General features: G+C 33.7%; 1 protein-coding gene across 4 annotated transcripts; it reads left to right on the top strand.

Moving 5' to 3' along the window:
• The first annotated feature begins 14,459 nt into the window (after positions 1-14,459).
• Positions 14,460-17,952, top strand: LOC111920805 (transcription factor MYB3R-5). 4 transcript variants are annotated; one of them, XM_023916373.3, is made up of 9 exons: positions 14,460-14,577; positions 15,189-15,349; positions 15,429-15,480; positions 15,638-15,695; positions 15,783-15,877; positions 15,972-16,075; positions 16,177-16,305; positions 16,389-17,206; positions 17,313-17,950. In XM_023916373.3, exons 2-8 carry the CDS (start codon positions 15,225-15,227, stop codon positions 17,191-17,193), a joined length of 1,368 nt encoding a protein of 455 aa, XP_023772141.1. In that variant the 5' UTR covers positions 14,460-14,577; positions 15,189-15,224; the 3' UTR covers positions 17,194-17,206; positions 17,313-17,950. The 4 variants fall into 4 exon arrangements, with proteins under 4 accessions (XP_023772141.1, XP_042755879.1, XP_023772140.1 ...); XM_042899945.2 differs by having other exon boundaries at positions 14,469-14,702; positions 15,432-15,480; positions 17,313-17,952; XM_023916372.3 differs by having other exon boundaries at positions 14,470-14,702.
• Positions 17,953-19,602: the final 1,650 nt, after the last annotated feature.

Below are 19,602 nucleotides of genomic sequence, written 5' to 3'. Positions count from 1 at the left end.
TTATTGCTTATTGCTTATTCCCACCACAATAAGCTAACTTTGAGTGTTTGGATAAAATCCTTAAAAGATCAGCTTATTAAGCTAAATAAGCTAATTTTAATAAGCATCTCTCCCCATGCTTATTGCTTATTGCTTATTCTCACCACAAATAAGCTAACAAGCTAATCCAAACACCCCCTAAAATATGTTTCCCTAAAAACAACCATAAGCTGCTCAAAATGAAAAAAAAGAACAAGAAGAGGATAATCAATTAAAAGGGGCCTTTGAGATTTTTTGTTAGAAATCAAAATGCTAGTGAAAATAATCTGGTTAATAATTATAATATTCCACCAAGTACTTCGAATAATGTGGTTGATATTTCTAAGGATTTAGAAAAAAAAGACTTTGTTGAGAAAGATAAACCAAGTGATTTAATATTTTTGATCCTAGAGTATGTAAGAAAATGGATATGTTTTCTAACGTGTTGGTTGCATATAGGATATTGGTGATGGTGCTAGGGTTGTTAATCGGTTCAACCCGATTGGGTTTCGGGTTAAACGGGTCGGGTTAGTCGGGTTTTCACAAAAAATAATTTAACCCGGCACCCGACCCTATTAAGGTATGGGTTGGTCGGGTTCGGGTTAATAGGGTCGGGTTAGCCGGGTTAGTCGGGTTAATAGACTAAACACTTAATTTAAACATAATATATAAGGTTTTTTCAAGAGTGCAATCTGATATAAATCCAAACCATTTTTTGCTCTTTTCTTAACATTGTCACACCCCAAAACCACGAACGGCGGAAACGTTCAGCGGTGGAGGACGTCATGTACAGTATCACAACAGTGTAATATAATAAACAAGCAACAACATCGTCCATTGCGTTATAAGTAAAGTTTAATACATGTGTGTTCTTTCATTGTAATAAGACACCAAAAATATACAATCAAAATAAAAGACGAGACTTGTCTGCTCCGTCTTCTCAAAACCTGGCCATTGTACATGTCTACTGTTGACCTGAGAATACAAGTTATTTTGAAAGAAAGTATCAGCTTTAAAGCTGGTGAATTCATAAGTATTTAAGTGTCATTGTCTTGTTTATGAAAATCTGTTATGAAGGCCATGTAAACCTTTAAATGAAAATGTTGATGTAAGTATGAAATCCGTAGAAAATCCCTTATTTTCTATAAGTATGAATTGTAGTCTTCTACCAAGACCCGAATGTTTTGTTATGACAATGTAGTCTTCTACCAAGACCCGAATGTTTTGTAAGTAAAATGATAGTTTTCCTTTAATTGTTTAGTACTAAAGTACTTAGTCTAACTCATCGTTTATGTGAAAGTATCACAAAATAAAGTAAACATGAAAATGTACTACTGTAAGTGTTGTCACTGGATACTAGGACTAACACAACATCGCATTAAGCGAAATATGTAACCTAATGAACATCCGAAGATTTCCAGAAAAGTAATAATGTAAGTGTCATCGCTGGGTACTAGGAGTAACACAACATCGCAATAAGCGAAAGGTATAACCTAATGAACAATCGAAGATTGTCCACTTGTCCTCTGTATCAGCAGCAGGTGGGTGGAGGGGTTAGCCCCGGTTATCGATCTACCTAGTATAAGTAGTAACCTTAGACCTCCGTAGATGGTCATCAAACACTGGTGCTAATCAGTGGGGTTCGGAATGGTAAGTCCCGCCGAGCTATCCCATTGAACCGGGATAGGAAAGATAATTTACACAGTAAGTACTAATAAATCATCCTCGTAGTTCTAAGTACAAGTATCCAGGTAAGTGAATACAGGATAATGCACCTATGTAAAAGTGTTCTTGTATGGTATTCATGTATGTGTTTCCATGTAACAAGTAAGTATATGTAAACATATTCATGTATCAGGTAAACATCTGTATGTACTCATGTATCAGTTAATGTACTAGTATAGACTCATGAATGAACTGACTCTTGTGTGATTCCTTGTAATAGAAGTAATGTTTGATATCTTCAAATTATCCCTATGATAATTTACTGTAATATAACTGGTTGATCATGTAGGTTTATACACTCTTACTACTCAAGGGTGTGGGCAACTGGATGAAAGGTGTAAACTATAACATCGATACATATATAAGAATATAAGTGTATATGCATAGTTTAGTTCAAGAATGTAAAATGGTTTTGTAAGACATCTTATTGGTTTTGAACAATAATTAACAATGACTTGATGTCATTTTAATATACATTTCAAAGGTAAAACATTTGATAACAACATGTTTTTAAGATTTAAAACCATTTCATGCATCACATTTTGTAGCATGTGAAATCTGTTAAATGACAAACACAGTTATAAAATACATATCAATGATTTAATAACATGTTTGTTTCTACTTGTATCCCCCCCCCCCCTTTAAAGCATTTAAAATCATTTAAAACATTGATTAGGGGTATGAACTCACCTGTAGTTGGTGATTGGGATGAACTGAACGGTATAGGATTGCTAGGTGTCAAGCGAGGACGTGTACACACACTACGATCCTAATGAACATATAATCACACATATATGCACTTAATTAGTCTCAAATCACTAATTGATAATGTTAAGACATCCTAGACATAATAAACACTTTATATAAGTGTTTTAAGCCCTAAGGATTGCATCTAAGCTATTGTGGGACAAGGTACTTGTGTTTAGGGTTCCAAAGGACCCCATATATGAGTTTACTCCCCATATACCATCACACATGGAGTTTACGGTTGTAAAATCTTGAGTTTACGGCCGTAAACTCCCAACCATGGGGGTATTGTTTGTTTTGAAGTCCCAAATGATTCCTAGAATTATTCCAACTTGGTGGTTCAATTCTTGAAAGGGTTTAAGGTCTACAAACACTCCATTTAGGAGTTTACGGACCCAAGGCCATTTCCCTTGGAGATTTACGGTTGTAAACTCCCTTGGGGTGTTGTTTTTGTTGTTTTCAAGCCTCATGCATAAGTGGGAAAATTTCTAGGCATGTGTTTAAAGCTAATGAGGACCCTAGGCACACTTTGGTGCCATTGCCGGCCTAGGAGCATACCAAGGCCGTAAACTCACTTCAAGAGGTGATTTTGATGTGGTTTTGTCCTTCAATTAAGTGGGAAACAAATCCATGTAAAGGTCTAGGGCTTTAGGTGTCTTAAAAGCACCCTTTGGTCCATTTCTATGGAGTTTACGGCCTAAGATACAATTGGGCCATGAACTCCCATGTGTTTGTGTTCTTTGATTGTTTTCTTGTCCTTAATACACCTACAAATGAGTCTAAGGCAGTAGCATAACACAAGGAACAATCTAGGCTCGGTTTCGGGAGTTTACCGCCCAAGAACACCTTAGGGAGTAAACTCCTAAATCTAGTGATTTAGCCTTCTAAATCTTATTATTAACATATATAAAGCTTTCTAACACTACTAGAGAGAGGTGCTCACGATTTGGGATAAAAACACGAAGATTAGTGAGAGAGCAAATGGCTTTTCTCTAGTTGGAAATGTGAATAATGAATGAATTTGGTTCAGAATTCTATTTATAGTCCTGAGATATTTTTGGCAGAAAATATTTTTATTCCTGTAATGATCTCTAATATAATAGAGTGTTGGAATAATAGTGTTGCACAAAAACCTGGTGCACCCACTCTCCTGATATTTCCTGAAGTGTAAACCCTGAATTAACCAAACTTACGCGAAAAGTCTGAAAATTAACTGTGACTGCTATAACTTCTATTGAAGTGATATAGTTTGTACAGAATGGAAATTTTGGGTTGTCACAAACATCAAGAATGCATACAAATTGAAACAAACTAAAAATAAAAGATCATGGACCTCACGGTTATTACAACATACCAGAAAGCATGCATACCATAATAGCTAAAAGAGTTCTTCCATTATAAATATTAAATAGATGAACTTTCAATCTCTTATTAACGATCAACTCCATGTAGTTTATTCATGTTTATAGTTAGTTTAAAGTAGAAATAACTATCAAAATAAAATCTTTACTTTCTCAGCCGGTCCAGTAATTTTGAGATGTGGAGGTTTTATATCTTTTTAGACTTCAACTTCACAAATGGGAGTTACTTGACCCTCGTATGCTTCTAGAGTCACAAAAATTTACATTTCAAAGGATTTGTAGTCTTTTTGTATACTTCAAGTAGAGGGCAGTGGAATATGTAAAGGTTGTGAATTCCTAACCGGGTTATTTGGGTTGACCCGAAACCCGATTTTTTTAGTAAAAATCAACCCTAAACCCGACCCTAACTACAAGTCGGGTTTGTCGGGTTAACCCGATTTGGAATTCTAACCCTATTGAACCCGACCCTAATTACTTTATTCGGGTTAAGGTCGGGTCGGGTTAATCGGGTTCGGGTATTTTTGACACCCCTAGATGGTGCCAGTTACGTTGCGGAAAGAAGCTTCTCAAAATCGAAGCTCTTGAATCTCATCTCCAAAGTATTATGACTCAAGAAGATTCAATGAATTAGCAATTTTAATATCAAAAGTGATTTTTTTTATAAAATATTGATTATTGTAAAATAAAAGATATTTTTGCTTCAAAAAAATGCACTAAGACATCATTTTAGGTGATTTCTATAGGTTTTTGTTTTTATTGTTTGTTTGATTATAAAATTTATTGCATTTTTGATTTTGTAAAATTTTTATATATAAGGGCATAAATTTTTAATCTCGCCCAGGGTAGTTAAAAACAATGGACCGGCCCTGCTGATATCTGATTCCTCTTTAGTCGAAACAATTTCACTAATATGTTATTCAAGAATCAATTTGTGACATGGTTTCATAATCATTAAGATGATCACAAATCACGATACTAAAGTACTATCATTTCCTTTTAGATTGGAGAAACTTTTTTCTAATAGATTCTTCATATTCGTTCTATCACACTTTGAAAACTTTCCAAAGTGTTAGAATTATATTTAATCTTATAAACACGACCATATTTACTGAACTATCAGTAAATCATGACGAATAGACTTATCGTTCTTTGTGGTGGATCTAAATAGTCCATATCAATGTGTACTAGATCCTTTAGTCCTTCACTTGACTCGCATAAACATGTGATCAACGAATTATTCATAATTTCCCAATGTTTAAGACTCTCATATATCACACTATTCAAATTGCATGACTCCAACTTTTTATCCAATTGAAACTTGGGTGATGAGAATTCCTTTTTCACTTGGTTAATTATGACATTTACCACATATGATATAACTAAGAGTCAACCCCATATTTTGCATTGCTAATAATGGAGATATAACCACCAATTTTCATAAATGCCATTCCAAGGAGATATAAAATAAATAAATCAAAATTCACTTTTATTAATAATAAGCAGAAAATATTTGTCCTTACAATGAAAATATATGAAAACTATGTCTCTAGATATTTCCTAAGCAATCTATTAATCTATCATAATCTGATCATCAATCCATGCGACCGAAATCCGTCTCTCACGATTAGATTCAGCTTACTCCTATCAAGTTTCCTTCTTTCTCTTAGATCCCGCAAAACATCAAAATGTAACTATCACGTCATGTAATAAGCATCTATGAATATGAACCTAATACAACAAAATTAGATAGTGGATGTACCTGAAGTAGAGTCATACGACTTGACTTTACTATCTTTAAGATCTCTCAGGTAGTCTGGATAGCTCGACATCCAATGCCCCTTCAATTGACAATAGAAACATATGTACCTCTTAGGAATAGCACATGAAACTATCTAAAAAATAAACATTCTATTTACCATATGGTCAAACAGCTTGACCTTGGTCGATCCCTTTCCATTGGGAAGAGAAATTTGTTCTGGACTACCATCGCCATTATCAATGTCCATAGAAATTTAGGAGACAAATCCTTTAAACACATTTGCTTGATTTATGCTCTTAAGAATTTTTTCTTCAATGACAATCAACATATACGTCAGATCGATTAGGGTCACGTCATCGTCCCTCATATAATAGTCCTTAATGAACCGATTATATGACTCGGGAAGTGAAAATATAACCAATTCAATGGCCAAATTCTTCGGGAAAACGACACCCAACATTCCTAATCTGTCAGTGTGCGATTTCATATTGAGAACATGTGCACACATAGACTTTCCATCTTCATGTTTGCTTGCAAATAGGGCTTGAGTGACTTCGTATTTTTCAGCTTGAAGAAAACGTGGCTCAGGGAGAATTATTGGAGGAGGTGGAGGAAAAGTTAGAGAAGCATGATTTCCAGTTCAACCATTGCTTGAAGAAGGGAACATTCTTTTACCTTGATCAACATGCGGAAAATCATTTTTAGATAAAGGAAAACCATTTCTAGAAAAAAATGAGGAGAACCATTGTTGTCTTGACTCGAAATCTATAAAGGGAGAAAAGAGAAATCAAGTTAGTTGATTTTTAACCCTTAATTATTAACCCAAAATTTAAATTAAGGCCATGATCCATATTTATGATTCGAACTTTGAAGAGGGATGTTGTAATCAAATTCGAATCTATTTTAGGTAGGTAAGGCTTTTACCAATTTCAATCCAATTGAAACTCCTAGATCATTGAGATTCATATATTGAACTATTCAATGACATGTTTAATCTCGATTATGCTCTCACTTTTTGACTGGGATGCCAATGATCACAAACGAGATGTGAATAACCATGCAAATTAGCTTGGTACTCTCGATGTCATTTATCATCTAATTAATGTGTCGGTTAACCACACGCGCTCCATTATTCAATAATAATTTACGAGACACCGATTGCCAACAATATTAGTCCATATCAGTGTGACGGTTAACCACACACACTCCACTAACGACTAATAAAGTGCAATGTGCAATTTCATGGGTTATCATCAAATTCATATTTTTCCTAAAGTAACTAAGAGTGGGGTTTTTTAGAAAACGGTTTAGTTACTTTTCATCAATATACTTTTAATGAGGTTATGTCTTATCAAACCCGTTCGGCTAACGACCCTCCACTAATCAAGGGAGCGACGGGTAATAGTGGATACCCAATAACGGTCATTTTATAGGCCGCTTCCTTAAACTCCCCTTATAGACCAGCTTCGTAAATGAGGTGTATTAGCGGTTTGACTGACTTTTCTTATACATATAATATATATTAAACTATAAATTATATATATTATAAGGTGTATTTAAAAACATTTTAAAATAAAAATGTTTTAATCCTTTAATAAATTAAACTTTTAATTTAATTAAATTTAAAACGTTTTATGGATTTATTAATTATCTTTTAATTAATCACTTAATTAAATTAATAATAAAATCCATAAGGATGTATTTTAAACCTTTTAAAATACTAGGGATTAAAAGAAAAAGAATCCCTTTTAAAATTCGAAATTAAAACACAATTTTAATCTAAATTTCAAAAATCTCCATTTAATAATTATCTATTAATTAAACATTTTAATTAATTTCCAATTAAGGATTATCCATAATTGGTCAATATAATTTAACCTAATCATTTCCCCTATTTTCGAAAATGATGGGTAAGGATATATCCAGTTTTATAATCATCCTATTTAACCAGATAAGCTGATAATTACCAAAAATAAGATAACCCTATCAATAACCCTAAATTTTCAAAAAAATGTATAATCTTGGGGAAAAAGGCAAGGATTTCAATCCTTATCATAGTTTCGAAAATCCCTAGGGTTAGGAAACCCTAAATTTTATAAATTAGAAGGCCAAAGGAAATGGTTAAACCCTTATTCAAAATTTCGAAAACTAGGGTTAACAAACCCTAATTTGATAAAAAAAACGCTAAGCCCAAGGGTTTAATTGTCATAAATCCTGATTGTCAAGTTCAAGCAATTGCATCATATTAAATAGAAAATAATCATACGATCTAATACCACTAATCGGTTTTGAGCATAACAAACAATCCCTATGTGTGTATACAACCCTAATTTGTAGGATTTAGGCTTTCTCTAATTGAACATACAAATATTAAACATAAAAGAATAAACCTTAGGAACTACCTGCTATTCTCTAAATTCATATTAAGAGATAGTAGACATACCTTTGATTGCTATGTAGTAATAACAATGTAGATCCAAGAGTTCTTGTAACTTGAGAGCAAGTGTCACACCTTTAATGGCTCACAAACACACTTAGTAAGAGGATGAGAGGAGATAAGCGAGGAGGCTTGAGAATTTCGGATTTCTCTAGAGGAATAGAATGGCCGAAATCACAAGGCGTAGAGGTCTATTTATAGTGCAGATAGGATGCCATGGATAACCCTAATTTGAATATAATATTATTAATTCAAATTTGCTAATTATCCACCTCCTTAGTTATCCATATGGGATAATCTAGAAACCCTAATTATCATAGGAATTCCGTTCATACCCTTCCATAGGAAGATTCTGGACAATTTTTCTCAACTATTGAACAATTTCACTTTTAGTCCCTACACTTTTAATTAATTCCTTTAATCCCCAAATTAATTTCTGATCAAATATTAATTAAATAATATGATTTCTAATTAATATATTATTTCCATAATACATTAATAAATTATTTATATCAATTTATTAATCAATTAATAAATTCATCCTCAATCTCCAAAAGTCATCCTGTGTAGTTGCTAGTATGAAGGCAACTTAAAAGGAGTGTGCTACTATCAATTCTAGTACATACCAATTATAGTTATCGACTTAGACACCTAATCCAACATTTCCATCATCGACAAGAAGACGAAGAATTTGCATAGCAAGGTTGTGAGCTTCGTGAAGGTGCAATGACACCACTACAAGGGTTCATATTGGACATAGGAGCCCGAGGAGTAGATGAGGGAACATTACCCAGAGTTGTTTGTTGCAACAGACTTCGAGGACGAAATCTGATTCAAGTGGGGGAGAATTGTAACATTCGGATTCTTGGAGTTATTTAATTTTATTTTATTTTGGATTTTGGCAGTGGCCACGTCATGGTGAAGGCATCCCACAACGTCGATGCTGTAAGTTTCGTGGATCATTTAATGATCCCCACGACGTGGCATCTATTGGCCACGACGTGGCGAACCTATGGCTTGATAACCCTAATTTTCGGGTATTTAAAGGAAAGTAAGGAGGCTAGAGTTGTCCATCTTCAGCCTCCATCACTCTTAAGCCCCATAAACCTAACCCTAACCCACCTTGAAAATTTTGAACTCATTTTTAAGTCTTTTTGGTGATTTTGAAGGAAATAAAAGAAGATTGAGTGCAAGAAACAAGCAAACAACACTCTCCAATCTCTGGAATCATATTGATGGATTATTTATAAGAATCTTTAATCTATATTTTCATCTTTTCTCTATGGATCTATAGTTATCTTGCATGATTGAACTCTTTGATGCATTTTGAGTGAAGCAAAGTGATAAAGTCTACAACTTTATGACTCTTAGGAGTCTCAAAGACACTATACTTTGTAGATCGGAGAAATGGTTGTGGTTTGGGATCCTTGCATGAGTTTAGGTCCCTTTTATACTCTTTTGACCTAAATTTGATGGAGGACATGCATGAGGCATGCATGTCCATAAAGTTTCCGTATTTAGGGATCAATAGGACCCTAGATGCCTTTTGGAAAGTTTGGGCAAAATGCTTTACGAATTAAGTACCATGGAAATAATTCTGCCTTCGGACGATTTCCCACGACATGGCAGTAGGGTGCCACAACGTGGCAGTGAGGTTTTTCATGACTGTTTTGAGACTGTCTCTGCCACGACGTGGTGATTTGGTGCAACAACGTGACTATATATTTTGGTATGTATTTAGGTTCATTCGAGACCGGGTTCTGATCAGGTTGAACCCATCAGGCATGACATGTTCGAACGATGGCCACGACGTAGACGTTGTATGAGGTTGACTTTGAATTTGACCGTTGACTTTAACTTTTGACTTGCATTGACTTTTGGTCAAATCCATAGTTTTGGAATGAAAGATAAGGGTGTACTTTGTACAGATGTATAGGTGGTTTATAGCATCTACATTCGCGATAGTGGGAGTAGTAGTGATTTATCATCGTTTATTATGTGAGTCTTTTCGATATACTCGAAGGTTGAAGGCACTAATGCTAGCCCACTAGATTATGTTTATAGGACGATAATTGTCTTTGTGACACTTGTTGATATGCATGTATGTGCTTGTTGTCTTTGTGACTCTTGCTGATATGATTGTATGCTTAGTTGTAGATGGTGAAATAGACCCAATACCAGTTGAAAGATACTGAAGGGGTGAAATAGACCCAATTTATTTTTGAGCTTTTATGTATGTTGGATGTGTGGTATTTTGGGGGTGAAATAGACGCAATATCGGTTGAAAGATACCGAATGGGGTGAAATAGACCCAGTTTAGCTTCGAGCTATTATGTATGTTTGATGTGTGATATTTTGTGGAAACTCACTAAGCTTTGTGATTACTATTTTATGTTTATAGTTTCAGGTACTTCTGGCTTGAAAGAGAAAGACTCGACATGATCACACCGCATCCACCAACATTCTGCATTTTATGACATTATTTGTACTCTGATAACTATTTTATACTTTATCACATTTTGATATATTTTGGAATGAATGAATGATGTTTTTGTTAGTTTTAAATTAATTTTTTTACATAGTAATTTTTAGGACATTACAGTTCTATTAAATGACTTTTGGCAAAAGAATTTTTTGACTTATGATTTTTTAAACAAAGTTTCTAATAAAGTGTTTAAATCGGCTTTTGTAGTTGGAAAAGTCAATAAGTTAAAAGGGTTCTCTAGCTTTTATATGTAAAATGACCAAAAAAATGACTTATTTATTTATGATTTTCCAAAAAGCCATGTTTTTGTAACTTCTTGAGACTTTTATTTCACCCTTGCCAAAAAAATCATTTCAAAAAGCTAAACAACTTTTAAGTTATTATTTTTTTTGAAAAAATCAATAAGTTAATAAATCAATTTAAGAAGTAATCCTAAACGCCCACTTAGTTTTTTATGATTTTTTTAATTTATTGATTTTTTATAAACGAGCAAGTTAATAAATCATTTTGAAAAAAACTTCCAAACACCCTAACATATTTGATAAAGACTTTGTCCTCTTAAATTGAAGGCCCGACGTATTAATCCGGATGTTGTTGATTTTTACTAACTTGATGATGCTAATTTTTAACCGAACATTCAAAAAACAAAGTAAACAAACTTAATAATATTTTTCATAATTAACTTTTATTTTAATTATTTTGAAATAAAAAATAATAACATTTGCTTTAGATTTTCACAATTTAAAGAAAATAAAAAATTTCATTATATTGCAATCAAAATTTACATTTCATTATTTTAATATTTTCCTACCATTTATTACTTTAATATTTTATTTACTATTAATTTTTTAATTATTTATGAGAAAGTGTCACACCTCAAAACCGACGGCGGAAATGTTCCGGGGCGGAGGACGTCATGCGTAGTATCACAACCATTGTACATAGTAAGCATAGTAAACACAACCATTACATTACATATGAATATTTACATTTTTTTGAAAGTGGAGAAATACATAGTTTATATATACATCAATATAACAAAATTATAGACGAGACTTCTATATGCACCGTCTTCTCCAAAAGTAAACGAGATACCTGTCTAACGTGAACCTGAGAATACAAACAGTTTTAAAAATATCAGCATAAAGTTGGTGAGTTCATAAGCGGTTGGTTTCTGGTGAAAGAAATGTTCCTTTTATTTTATGAAAAGTTGTTTTCCCAAGAAAATCTCATACTTTCTTATAAAAGAAGTTTGGTTATCCATTTGTTAAACAGTCTGTTTATGAAAAGTTAAGTTATCCCAGGAAAAACTTATATTTTCCTTAAAAGTTAATGGTTGGTTATTGATCCGGAATGAAGTGCACAAGTATCTACCATACTTGTTTAGTTAGGTGAAGTTTCCTTGAAAGCTAGGTTAATCTTGATAAAGTACATTAGTTTTAACACATATATAAAACTAATAAGTAGGTAGTGAACTAATTCCTAAGGGTATTACTGATACCCTCTAGTAATCAAAACAATTATTACTTTGAGGTTAGTTCACTAGGTTCATTATTACTGAAAGTAAATCTCCATTATCTAAGTTTGCGAGTTTAATAACCATACAATAAACTAGATATGGCTCGTAACAAGGCCAATATCATTTTATGACTTTGTCACCCGTAGACCTGTCGGACCCACTGTAGCTAGCAGCAAGGTGCGTGGTAGTCAGTCCCGTATAGATCTATACACAAAAGTCACGTTCTCCCTCTAGGAGATTCTAATTATAGGGTTAGTCCTACACTCTCGAATTCGGGGAAGTGTTACCAAGGACAGTCTCGAATCTTAAGAATAACGAATTTACAAGTAATAATATGGAAAATCCTGTTTTATGATTGGCATGAATCCTTTGTAAAATATGAAATATAACATTTTATGATAAGCTTTTCAAGTTTCCTTGTTTTAGATTTGTAAACTAACTCTACAAGTTAATTTCTTAATCGGTTGGTAAAACGGTTTTCAGTGTTAGAAGCATGCTAAACATGTAAGTATTTCATACAAAATAATAGGTTTTGAGTACAAGTTCCCTTGTACTTTTGCTTGTATTCCCCCCCTGAAAACATGAAAAACTCGGAAAAAAGGTAGGGGTATGAACTCACCTGACGTGGGTGTGCCGGGTAGGATGCTAGGTGTCAATTTAGGACTTGAACACACGCGAGGATCCTATGTAACATGAAGTGATACAAAATTGTATCTAATTAGCTATCTAATCACTAATTAAGCAAGTAAATACACTCTAATGCGTGGAAACACTTTATTTCAAGTGTTAGGAATGATACAGGTTGCATCTAAGGAGTGTATGGCCTCGTTAAGGAGTTTACTCTTCAAGTGTAAGCCCTTAAGGGTGTTTACGGCCCAAAGACCACTTCCCCATGAGTTTACAGCCGTAAACTCATGGTAGTGGTGTTCTTGGTTGCTTAAAGATCTTATATCACTTAGGGAAGTAAGCTAGACTCCATTATAAGGCATATGAAGTGACTAGGGCTCCAAATGGACATTTGGGGGAGTTCACGGCTGTAAACATATGAGTTTACGTCTGTAAACTCATATTTGACCATTCATTTCATGCTTTGGTGGTTCTAGGTTAAGCATACAAGTTTCTAGTCATTTATATAAGCCATAGGGGGAAGTTAGAGCACCATATGACCCCTTTAGGTAGTTTACGGCCAAAGGACCAATTCCTTGGGGGTTTACGGCCGTAAACTCTATAAGGACTTGGTTTCTTTGATGTTTAAGGTCCCTACTTCGATGGTGGTTGATTCTATGTTGAGTTCTAGGCATAAGGAAGGAAGAAATGGCAACTTTGCACCCTTAAAGGGAGTTCACGGCCCATGAACATTCATAGGCCGTAAACTCTCATTCATCCTTGATTCATGGTGTTTTCTGAGCCCAAAACATGTTAATCCTAGTGTACAATGAGTTAGGATAGGAATACTTACAATCTAGGAGCTTGAAATGGATGATTCTTGATCAAATCCGAGTTGTAGAGAGAGAGTAGAGAGAGGGACTTCTAAGAGTTGGAAAATGGTGAAATGGAGGACCACTCATCCCTTATATATGGTGAGTTTACTGCCCAAGTGTATTTACCGCCCGAAGTTTACTGCCGTAAACCCCATGTTTACGGCTGTAAACTCCATCTTATGGAGTTTATGGCATGGTTTTTGATGTTATGACTTTAGTGGCGGTTTTCTAACACTTGATCCTTAAGTGTAGTCGGCTCGAAATACTAATACAGACTTTTAATTTGGGCTAAAAGATGGCGGAAATGAACTTGATTTTTAAATGAAGTGATAGACTGCTGAAATTATATATACGAAATATTCGGGTTGACACAGAAAGTAACATTTAACATACTTCATATGTAGTGACGGGTCCATTCCTTTTTTGTTTCCTAAAATTTTATATGAAATTTTATCTATGAAATAGAGACTGTCAATATTTTATATTTTACTTGCACTTCTTTTTTATATATGTTGTTAACGTCTCTCATTTCTGTTATCACTTATAACGAGTCATATATTTTTTTGAAATAAAAAAATCAAACTTTGTCAATTAAGACATTACTCTTTATTAAGAAATAAAAAGTTTTTTTTTCGTTCACAAAATAAATTATAATACTTTACTCATCACGTAGTTGACGTAAGTCTATAATTAATACTAACATAACTAATATATTTATTGGTAACATAAAATTCAAAATTACGAAAAATTACAATAAATTATGTCAATATGTCACAACACTTGCTAGTTAGCATTTATACAAGAATATTTCCATAAATGAAAACCAAATTATGAAAAAATAAAAAAATATTAAGAGGCCCCACCTTGATCTTCTAACGTACGCTTAAAAGCCCCAAAATTTGAACGCTTTATATGCTCCCCCTCTCTCTAAAATTGCACATTCTCATTTTCCCGCTACTCCGTCGTGATCTGAATCTCTCTCAAATCCAAACTCTCTTCTCTCTCCATAGGCCGCCCCTAAATCTCCGCTAAAGCCCTAGCAAAGGTTTGTTATTTTTTTCAAACCTCTTTCAATGGCGATTTACTCTACAGATACCCTCGTATCTGTTTCCGCAAACTTTTTCTCTTTCTTTGTCATTTTGCCATTAATTTGACGGTTACAAAGCTTAGGTTAGCTACTCTCTCTCTCTCTCAGTCACTCTTTATATATAGATGTGTATATCATTGATTGACAACGGGTGGATCTTTTGAGCAGTGAAATAGTCTCGAAGTAAGTTTCAGTTTGTGTGAAACTTAATTTTGATTTGCTTTTTTGATCACTCGATTGCAATGTAGATTAGTTAAAGGTTGTCGGTGCTGCTTGCGGTAGGGCTACTTAATGTAGGGTATGGATTTGGTAGTTTTCGTGAGAGATTCAGAAATTAATTGCTTCAACTGATTTAGAGATCAAGTTTCAAGATTTTCCCCTTTGGTCATCGATGAATATGAGAAAAATGCATGCTTTATTGATGTCGGAATAGCTTTAATCTTTTTTCGCTGTTGGATTTCGATAAATGTTGACCTATATGCATCTATATGGTTCTTTAATTTTGTTATCTGGTGACTCGTCTTTTTATGGTGGACTTAGGTTATCATTGATTTTTTAATCGATTATAGGTAATCGTTTCTCAATCAATCGGATAGATATATGTGATGGCTGGAGGAAAGGAGGAACTGCATACATTTGATTTTTCAAAAGAGGTCGGATTCACTTCGTGTTCATCAATTTCTGATAGTAGCTGTGATGCTAACACACCACGATCTCACTGCAGTCGTTTGTAAGCTTCTTCAGTTTCATTTATTGTGTATTAATGTTATATTGATGTCATTAATTACTGATAAACTTTGTGCTTATAGAAGCGGTGGTCAAACTAAACGTTCATCACAAGCAGGCTGGACAGATGAAGAGGTTTGTTGGTCTTCTCGCTTGTATTCAAAACACATTCTTTCTTTCTTTCTTTAATTAAGTTTCCATATGAAACTGTAGATCATTCACTACTAGAAGATTTATGTTGGAAAAGCTTCTTAAATTCTATCAAATTTTCTTTCTGTGTTTTGCATTATAGGACACTATGTTGACTGAAGTAGTGAAGAAGTATAATGGGAGAAACTGGAAGAAAATAGGTGTGCTTTTTGCAGTCATTCTGTCACTTTGCTTCATATATTACATTCTAAATTTCTGTTGTTTTTTTTTTTCATTGTCTTGTGAAGCCGAATCTATTCCAGGAAGATCAGACGTTCAGTGCTTGCATCGTTGGCAAAAAGTTCTTAACCCTGATCTTGTTAAAGGACCTTGGACCAAAGAGGTAAATTTGGGCTTACATTATTTACTCCACTATGTTGTGTTATGAAATAGTTCATTAGTTACTTATTTAGTTTACTTTTCAAATTTGTATTCAGGAGGATGATCGTATTAAGGAGTTGGTTGGAAAACATGGCTGTAAGAAATGGTCACTAATTGCAAAACATTTAGCTGGTCGAATTGGCAAGCAGTGTCGTGAGAGGTAGTGATTAAGATTTAAGACACTCTTTTTTTATAAAGTTTTCAACTTTTCATGTGATTTTATTTTTAAATAAATTTGAAATACATTGTATTGTTTTTCAGATGGCACAACCATTTAGATCCAGCAATAAAGAAAGATGCATGGACAGAAGAAGAAGAATCATCTCTCGCATACTACCACCACATATACGGGAACAAATGGGCAGAAATTGCAAGATTTCTTCCAGGAAGGTAACAATAAAAATAAAAATAAAAATCACTCCTTTCTTAATTTTGTTCTTTTTCGTGTGTTTTATCATTTTGGGGAATTACAGGACTGATAATGCGATTAAAAACCACTGGAATAGCTCGAAGAGGAGATTGGATCTAAACATCCCTCCTGTTTTTCCTACTAGAACAGCATCCCCTGAGCTTAGAAAGAGAAATGTTCCGAATACATGTTCAACAAATCTGGCTCTTGGAAACCCTAAATCTGTTATTACGGATGATGATAATTTGGGGTTTTCTAGATATACAAAAATCCGTAAGGTTGAACCATCTGATAGTTCTCTTACAACGTCAGAAACGCCTAAGAGGTCAAAATCAGATAGTGTTAAAGATTTGAAATTTGGGAATTCGCCCGATAATTCATTTCTAAGTCTTTCAACTTTTGGATTCAGCGAAGGGAAATCTCAAAAATTAGTTTGTGGAACACCTTCTTATGGGTCCTTGTGTTACCAGCCACCACAGCTGAAGAACTTAGCGATTTCTTTAGAAAACAACCATTTTTCTTGCTCGACTCCTCCTGATCTTGCATTAAGCATCTCTGTTAGTAGTCCAGAATCTATTTTGAGGAATTCGGCAATGAGTTATAAGAACACTCCTTCAATTATAAGGAAGAGAACTCCAAGAAAATCCGTTAGTGCAACATCTAGTTATGATTTCAGCAAAAATGTGGAGACTATTGAATCGGGAAACACAAATCGGGGTTCGGAATCTTGGCTTCATCGATCTCAACCATCGTTAGGAAGGCGTCTGGATTATATGTTTGATTCGGAATGGGACCCAACCATGGTTAGATGTCGCACCCCCGGTTCGGTTACTCCATCATCAAAACCCAACGTCATGCTCACTCCTTGATTTAGTTTAATTAGTGAGTTCCTCTTTATGATTTTCTTCTTCATTTTGAATCTTTTTTTTTTCTGTGTTTTAATGATTCATTACTCAAATTGTTTCCTTTTCTTTTTGTGTGGACGCAGACATAATAATGGTTTCAAGACAATTGTGATATATAATATAGGAGGATATATCTTTTTGATGGTGGTGCAATGGAAGTTTCAGGTGAGAAAACTGCTCGTTTTGCCTGATTTCTATATCACAACTTAAGAATGGCACCATACTTCTTATGTGAATACTTTTTTTTTTTTTTTTTTTTATGCCTAGAAGATAGTTTTGTTTTGGACTATATGATATCAATAAGGGAGTTGGTTTTGTTGAAGATAATGTTTTTTAGGAAATGGTCGATTTAATGCGAGGTACAACTTCTGATATGTGAAATACATGTCATAAGTAACATGATTGTGTGTAAAACTGATAATGAATGTTGTTCATTGTTATGGGAGAATGAGAGTTTGTTTTGGACTTATAGATAGATGACTACTATGATATGGAAGTACGGAACTTTTATACATCAAGTATTGCTTATTTTAGAGTAAATTATAACTTTAGTCCCTGTGTTTTATATCTATTTGTAGTTTTAGTCTAATTTTTTGGTTTTTTACATGGCTCATCCCTGTGGTTTTCAAATTTTACATGCATGGTCTTTATGGCTATAACCCTCTAAGATGCCCCGTAAAGCTCGAATGAAATGACGACATTGCTTTCAAACCAAATTAATTACCGTCTCTCTCTCTCTCTCTCTCTCTCTCTCTCTCTCTCTCTCTCTCTCTCTCTCTCTCTCTCTCTCTCTCTCTCTCTCTCTCTCTCTCTCTCTCTCTCTCTCTCTCTCTCTCTCTCTCTCTCTCTCTGTGTGTGTGTGTGTAAGTTCAACATCTTGGGCTACTTAAGATATTAGTGTAAGTTCAACATGTTAATAACAATAAGTGAAAGTAAAAGTTATACTCATGACACTAAACCATGCAAGATTTGAAAGCCATAAGATCTATAGATGTCAAAAATAAAAAAATTAGACTAAAAATGCAATTTACTATTTTTTTAAAGGGTTTAGGTCATTTTGATCACTTAACTTTTGGTTTTGTGCTTATTTGGTCACTTAACTATTTTTAAGTTTTAAAAAGTCATAAACTTTTGGCTTTGGGCTAATTTAATCACTTAACTTTTGGTTTGATCACTTAACTTTTAGAATTATGTTCATTTAGTCATCTAACTTTTAAAATTGTGCTCATTTAGTCATTAAACTTTTAAATTTTTTTAAAAGTTTAGTGACTAAATGAGCATAATTTTAAAAGTTAGGTGACTAAATGTGACGAAAACAAAAGTTAAGTGACTAAATGAGTCAGATCCACTAGCTCCTTGTTACTTTCAAACTGATGCCAGGAAACAAAAGAGTCAGATCCACTAGCTCCTCTTGCACTACTCCTCTTATACTTCAAGTCTTCTTGCAAATCATATTCCAAGCTTGAAAATCACACAAGAATGGAGCACACACACGAATTAGGGTTTCTGGACTCATAAGGGGCTGTAAGGGAAGGCTAAGGAGACAAAGGATCCTTTAAATAAGGTGCAAAATCCTAAAAATTAAGGTTTCATCCTTCAACTCCAACTCGTCGAGTCGTGTCCTCCGACTCGTCGAGTTGGTCACTTAGACACGTAGCAAAAAGCGTTCCTACTCGACGAGTCAGGACATCCAACTTGTTGAGTAGACCTTTCAATATGAAAAAATAAAATTGTAAAATTAATACTTGAGAGTCGGGGCGTTACATTAGAATTTTTGTATTTTTTGAATTCGAAACTAATTAAACCATCGTAATCTTTATAAGCCATCAAGCTGCATGAAAAATAATTATAATTTATTGCATTTAAAAAATAAAAAATTATGAAAATTGAGGTGATAATTTTACTCAACAAATAAAAGGAAATAAATTTTATGATAAATTATCAAATAAAGATAAAAGGTCACAACCTAATAATTTTGAGAAATTAAATACCTTTTAATTTTCTTTCTAATTATCTTCTTACCTATTGAAATGAAGATTCAAAAATATAATTAATTTTATCAAAATATGATATATGTCATTATTTAATATGAATAAGAAGAAAATATAGAATGATATTTAATTTCTTAATAATCTAACATTGCTTTTGTTAACCACTAAGAGTAGTGCTTTGCAAATTATACGTGACTAAATTATTATCTTTTAGGATACGTATTATTGCATAAGATTTAATGATTTGATGCTTATGATTGGAAAGTGATATGGCGTATACGGCTTAACGAACCATTGAAAGCGAAATTTTGCTCCTAGTTGTACAAACTCCATTGTTAATATATAAATGATAAATTAATTATATGTTTATCTTTTGTTTCTA

Source organism: Lactuca sativa, chromosome 3 (genome assembly GCF_002870075.4).
Source record: "Lactuca sativa cultivar Salinas chromosome 3, Lsat_Salinas_v11, whole genome shotgun sequence".
Lineage (NCBI taxonomy): Eukaryota > Viridiplantae > Streptophyta > Magnoliopsida > Asterales > Asteraceae > Lactuca > Lactuca sativa.
The sequence above is the reverse complement of the archived record's forward strand: the minus strand, read 5'-3'. Positions and strand labels throughout refer to the sequence as shown.